Below are 6,318 nucleotides of genomic sequence, written 5' to 3'. Positions count from 1 at the left end.
CAGAAAGACAAATCACAACCTGGAAAACGAGGCTTTAAATGAGCACCGTCTGACGTTTGCAGTCGGTACAATGCAGACTCACAACAAGGAAATCAGATACTTTGCTTGCAGCTTGTTATGATGTGGTGCAGATTCCAGGACTGTTTCTGGTAAAGTACAGCGTGTAGCCGGGGTGGAGCGACTGCTTTCCCGGCGCTGAGCTACCACGTAGCTGCAGCACAGCATGCGAGGGACTTTACCGTAGGCAGCTTTGCTTTAAGTGAAGCAAACTTGACTTATTCTGAAGTGAAAATGGACAAAATCTGAGCAGAAAGTTTACCCCAAACTACACGTGAACGACAAACGTTCCTCCGGCGTGCGGGTGTCTCCGTGTGAGTGTTGCCTGCTGGTGTCGGCCGCGCTCTGCTCTACATGATGACGTAGATGTTGTTTTCTGGAAAATGTCAGAAACCGAACGCCAAATTAAAGCCGCGATGTTTGATTAAGTGCGCCAGGTGATCTCAGGAGAGGCGCGCAGACGCAGCCTCAACCCCCTCGTTCATTTGTAAACCTCCAAATGTAGGCTTGAAATACAGGAAGTAGGAGTGTACGCTGTAAATCCCCCCCTTGATTGGGAATACAAATGATCAAATGTGCGAAGGCTAGGTACGTACGGGTACGCGGTGTCAGCAAAGTAGCGAGAGGCAGAGAGGAGGAGAATAGAAGGAATTAGGCTGTGATGTGAGAGGGAGCATCTGAAAATAAAGATGTGAGCTGCATTGTAGCAGCTCACCTTGAATACGCGGCACAGAAAGAATAATACATGAAAACAAAAAATTCTTCCATCATTGGTTTGAGATCAACTGCCAGGATCAAAAAACAATCCGATTCAGACGTGCGGTGTTTGTTTTCGGAATTAACAGACTCCTAATTTGCTATTCTTGGATACTTTTAATGACTGGTGGAGTAAACAGCTCCTCCAACTAAAAGCCAATTATAACTTTATCAGCACAATCTCTGCTGAAGAATCGCGGCTCTCAGAGAAGGAAACAAAAATACCTTGATCTTCCAGGGAAAACTACAGCTTCTTCTTTATTTGTTTTTATCGACTATTCCTTTTCAGTAAGCTTGTCAACACGTTGCTTTTACTGACACGAGCGCAGCCTGTTGTGAGATCAACATTAATGTATAAAAAAAAGTATCGAAACTTTTGGTTAAAGCAACTCTAAATAATGCAAAATCCTGCCAGAGCACTGTAGGCTCCATTTGTCTGATAATATCAGGCCTTTCATTTAAAAACAACAGTCAACAAACAAACAAAGTTCCCTGTTTCAAACAAACACACGGCTTTGCTGTGGACCGCCACGCTTCAAATATTCCTCATGTTCCAAATAAAAACAAAAAAGACAAAAAGAAATTAATTCTGAATCTTTGATTAATGTGACGTTTCCAATTTAAAAACAATAAAAATCAAGAGTTGCCCTCAAACGTTGGCGGCATCCTTACCAATTACTCTCAGTCAGATCTTTCCTTCTCGCTGCTAAACGGAACCGCTACTGGCGTGGTAGCGTTCGTAATAGTCAATAAATCTAAAATATTATGTGTGAAGTTGCGGGAAAAGACCATTAAGGGGGCGGAGCTGGAGCAGGGGTCCCGTCTGAAAGACAGACACTAATTCGGGACAACTGTGAACTCTGAACCCGCTAAAAGCTCGGCCACTGGTCAGCAGATCCTCGTAATGGAGTCCACATGTGCTCGCGCCGCCACAATTAAACGGATCTCCAAAGGTTTCCTTAAATCAACATCGGGGTGTTTTTAGTCGTACGCGCAGAAGAACCGCCCGTGGCCTTTGAATCCATTTGATGCTTTTATATATTCACACAAAGTGAAATAATCGTTGGGCTTCACGCCGAATAAAGCCCGAGCGTTACAGCGAGAACCGCCGAGAAACCAGGAGCGCCTTTCATAGCTCGGCAGCTCAGCCCAGGCAGAGAATCGCTCAGCATTAATCAAGATTTCAGGCCTCACTTTGACAAACTGCACAATGCCTCCTTTTGTGTAAACACAAACATCAAATGCCATGTGGCGTGTCCTCATCACTAACAAGCAAACTAACAAGAGACCTGGAATTCCACTCAATTAGTACCTGCTCGCTTTGTTATTAATCTGCTAACCTCCGCGAAGAGATGAGAGGAGACAGGAGGGGGAAATGAACGGGAATAAAAACAACAACAATTTGTTACGATAAATATATTAATGCCAGCAAAGTTTCCGTTTCAGGTGGTGTAATTCGACGTGATGTGCAGGCTATGTTCTGTCATTAGTCAGGAAAAATGGCGAGTGGGGATCAAAGCAAAAAAGCCTCCGAGCCTGCCACTTAATTTATCACACGGCAAAGACAAAGGCTTCTCTCTCCGCTTCTGTCGCCTTCAAAAGCCCCGACTCTTTTTTATGACAAACTCAGTTTGCAATTTAATTTAGGGATTCGGTCCCTGGGTGCAGAAAAGCAAGCAGGCAGGAAGTGAGAAGAAGGTAGCCAGACAGGCAGAGAAGCAAGCAGCGGCTGCGGGAAACGTCCAGGCAGGCGGGAAGCGCTGCGAGGGAGGGAGACAAGAAGGCAGACAGGTGCCATGAAACTCGAGCAGTCAGGCAGGCAAACGGGCGAGAGAGCTGGCAGAAAGCGTAAAAGAGATCGGTGCACACAGTAAAGAGGCATTCACACACGCTAGCAGTCATAGTAGGCTGAGCAGCGCTAAACCAGGAGAACCAGAGAAGTGTGGGAGTGCGAGCAGGTCTGGAGTCTGCTGGGCAGTGGATGAAATTATGTCCTGCTGCTGGGACAGGAGTCCCGTAGGCGGTGGAGCCCGAGCATATACTGTTAGCAGCGTGGGTAATAGAGCGTCCGCAGCCTCGGCGGGGCCTCGCCGTCTCACGGCGGAGCTTTAAACACACACCGTGAAGAAGAGCTAAACAAACACCACAAAGACCGGTGTGTGCGAGTGACCCCGACGCCACGGTGAAGCTTCCCGTAGCACTGACCGGCGTCGGCGCTCCGTTAATTAAAGAGACGACGCGCTGGCAGGTGGCTTCACTGCCCACTCTGGTAATTGGCCCCTTTCTTCCCACTCTCTCCCCCCACAAAATCACCCATCTCTGCCTGTTCTTTTCTCTGCCTCCTCCTATCTCTCCTCCTCAGAAACGTGCCAGTGGGCAGGCAGAAACGCAAGACTTTGTGAAATAATGATTAGAATGGATGGAGATGAAGGGAAGGGAGTTTCACATTTTCCCACCAGCCTCTGATGGTCGGGGAATGCTGTTTGCCTTCCAGCGTCATACGACGCGACGGGAGTTTACTTTAGACAGCCGCAGTCTGAGGAGCCAGTGCTGCAGTCGTTAATGATGCGGGGAGGGGACAGAGCCGTGCTCTGACAAGTTTCTGGATGTGTGTGCGCTTTAGTTTTCTTGCCATGCGCGTGTGCACGTGAGATTACTGCGTGTGTGTGTGCGATGTAGCAATAAAAGCTGCGCGTTGGTCTCACCACGTCACTCGGGAGGTTGTGCAGGTCGTCGAAAGGGCTCTCCAGGGTGTTTGTATCCACGTTCAGGATGACCACGTCCTCCAGCGATCGACTGCGCACTCTCTACGGGAGGAAAAGGGCGACGTTAGTGCAGCAGCGTAGATATTCTCATCATTATTATTTCACAAGTTTCAAAAGTATACACATACACTCAAAGCGATCATTTATTGTTTTTCTTAATGATGGTTGTGCTGGAGACTTCCTGTGCATCTGACATCTTTCAACATAATAAATATTTGTATTTGTGGAATTATTAAATTGTGAAACGACGCCACGATTTTAAACCCGCAGTGTGGCCCAGGTGCGTTTCCCGGGAGACAAAGTTATTTCTGTCCTGAAGCCCCGGGAACATGAACATCCAGCAGCCGCGGTTAAAGCTGCACAGTTATCACACTCCTTTACGATTAAGGATGAAAGATGGCGCGTGGGGGAGAAAAATGATTAGAACGTGTTTACGGTAACGCGCGCGCAGACGCGAGCTGGCGAAATGAAGAATGGCACCGAGAGAAAACATTTGGACCGCGCGAACATTTTCCACAGCACCAAAAACCTCACGCATCAATAACAACACCGTGATGCTGCGGCGTGCCGCACGCATCCTGATGGCGACAAATTCAACAATTATTTCAGTGTGGTGCAGGATGCAGGCAGGTGTGTGTGCGGGGAAGGCGGGTGGGGGGGCAGCGTTGTGTGTGAATTTCTAGTTTGTCACTTTTGTGACAGCCTGTGCAGCGGAGGCTCACATGCTGATCTGGACTAATTATGTAGTGGCGGAAAGAAGGTCTGTCACGGATGCAGAGTGTGATAAATACTGCCACTGCCGCAACTGTCAGACAAATATCACACACACACACGTGTGCATTAGAACATATGCATCTGCACAAACACACACACCTACATACTAACACTTACACACAAGTGTAAGCGTGTGTGTTCTTGCAACATGCATTCACACAAAGCAGCAGTGCTGCTGATGACTTGCCCCCCAAACAACACAATGAAGTAGGAAAGCTCTTTGTTTGCAGATGCTTTCTTGGGCTTCTGTGTACGTTTGCTTTAAGGAAGCACGAAAGCAGCAGAGGAAGTGAAAAGAGAAGAAAATATAGCTGTCAAATTTTATTGAAACACTCAAATGAAAACCATCTACAAAATGAACGCGTAACATTCAAATCTACTGAAAATGCTAAAGACTTTCGAACATACCTCGAGCAGACTGAGATGAACTCCCACAAAGTACGGCATAGGGGCGCTGTGGACAGAAAGAGTGAGACCTGTGAGATCAGACGCTTACACGGAGGAAACATTCACGGAGGACACTTCAGCGATGACACGAGTCTTTGAAATAAAAAAATCACAGCTGTGGAAATTAGTTTCTTTGTATTCCATAAATGTAATCTGAATACATGTCAGGGTTACATGTGCTGAAATGTGAAGGCCTGACTTAAAATGATTAAGAACAGTGGTAATCACGTATCGTTGAAAATAACAACGGTCACTAATCCTTAAAATAATTACAGTTGACACTGCTGCATGTACTGACAACTATATTTAATTGAACCCAGCTGACAGGCACAGGCAGCACATTTTCTTCTCACTGTAAGGTTTGTGATTATTTCCCAACAGCAGCAGCACAAACTAATCTCATGTTACAGGATTTATTCTTAAAAGCACAAAATGTGTTCCCGCCTTCCTTACATCGCTGATTGAGACTGAATAAAAGATTAAACAAGAACAGTTTAAAAATAACAGCGACTTATACTGACAGAAATGCAAAACTTACTGGTTAATAACAAAAGTATAAAACAACAAGCATCAGTGGAGCATTTAAGGCTTGGTTTCTCTCCGAGTCGACAGAGTTTCAGGAAGTGCAGAAAGAATTATTCCCTCAGAAAGTTAAAGGGCAGATGTGTCAAGAGTTTTATTTTTATTTTCAAAAGCAACAAAAAAAATAAAGTGTTTGGTTTTTCGGGGTTATTATCATGTCGTCCTTATTTGGTGTGATATATATCTTCGTTTTCAAAGTTTGCGGAAAGGAAAAGTTGAATCACGGACCGCTCCCCATCAGCACGAGGAATAAAATCAACAAAAACAGTCAAATAATAGAAACCATTTTTACGATGAGGTTTACAGAGGCGGTAATAATCGGATAGTTTGGGGTCAGCGTGTTCCTGGCCAGAATGATTCAGCAGCCACAGGCTTGTAATCAGCTTAAAGCAACTGAAAAACAAGCAGCAGGCCTGGATGCTGTTTTATGAATGTTCGACATTTACACAGATCCAGTTACACAAACAGTAGACGCACAGGCATGGGCAGAGACGCTCATGCACACACACACACACACATCTAATGTAATTGCATTATCTAATCAGCGCATGAGGACACCGCTGTGATTGAATAAGATAATGATGAGTCTTTGCAGAGTGTTGAAAATCACATTTCACTGTCAGTGATTTATAGCTTCTTCAAGCCAAATGTCGCTGATGGTGAAGCGCTGGGCAAACGTAACCACGCTGCAAACGCTTTCACGCGTTCAGATCTGACGTTGACCCGAGCACGTGCGGCTTTGCAGACGAGCCGCGACTCCCGCTCCGCATCCAGTTTCAGTCAAGTCCGTCCAGATTTGTCGGATCTGCGTTGGATCGCTGGTAATGAAACCCTGAGAGAGCCCAGATGATGAGAGCGCGGCGGCGCCGGCATGAAATATGGAGCCCGGTGATCGGGGCCGTTCATTATGTCGAGGAAGCCACACGTGAGAAGTCGC

General features: G+C 46.2%; 1 protein-coding gene across 4 annotated transcripts in view; it reads right to left on the bottom strand.

Annotated features, from left to right (window-relative positions):
- The window catches only part of dennd1b (DENN/MADD domain containing 1B), a 91,666-nt gene that overhangs the window by 31,645 nt on the left and 53,703 nt on the right, over nucleotides 1-6,318 (bottom strand). For all 4 annotated transcript variants that reach the window (XM_042225525.1, XM_005933782.3, XM_005933779.3 and 1 more), the window contains 2 exons: nucleotides 4,761-4,806; nucleotides 3,519-3,620 (listed from right to left, as the gene is read on the bottom strand). In XM_042225525.1, the coding sequence (XP_042081459.1) occupies nucleotides 3,519-3,620; nucleotides 4,761-4,806 (148 nt within the window). The remainder of the gene's footprint in view (nucleotides 1-3,518; nucleotides 3,621-4,760; nucleotides 4,807-6,318) is intronic.

Source organism: Haplochromis burtoni, unplaced genomic scaffold, assembly GCF_018398535.1.
Source record: "Haplochromis burtoni strain Fernald_Lab_line unplaced genomic scaffold, NCSU_Asbu1 Contig_173, whole genome shotgun sequence".
NCBI classification, from domain to species: Eukaryota; Metazoa; Chordata; class Actinopteri; order Cichliformes; family Cichlidae; genus Haplochromis; species Haplochromis burtoni.
Note: the sequence above shows the minus strand (reverse complement) of the source record. Positions and strands in the feature narration are given on the sequence as shown.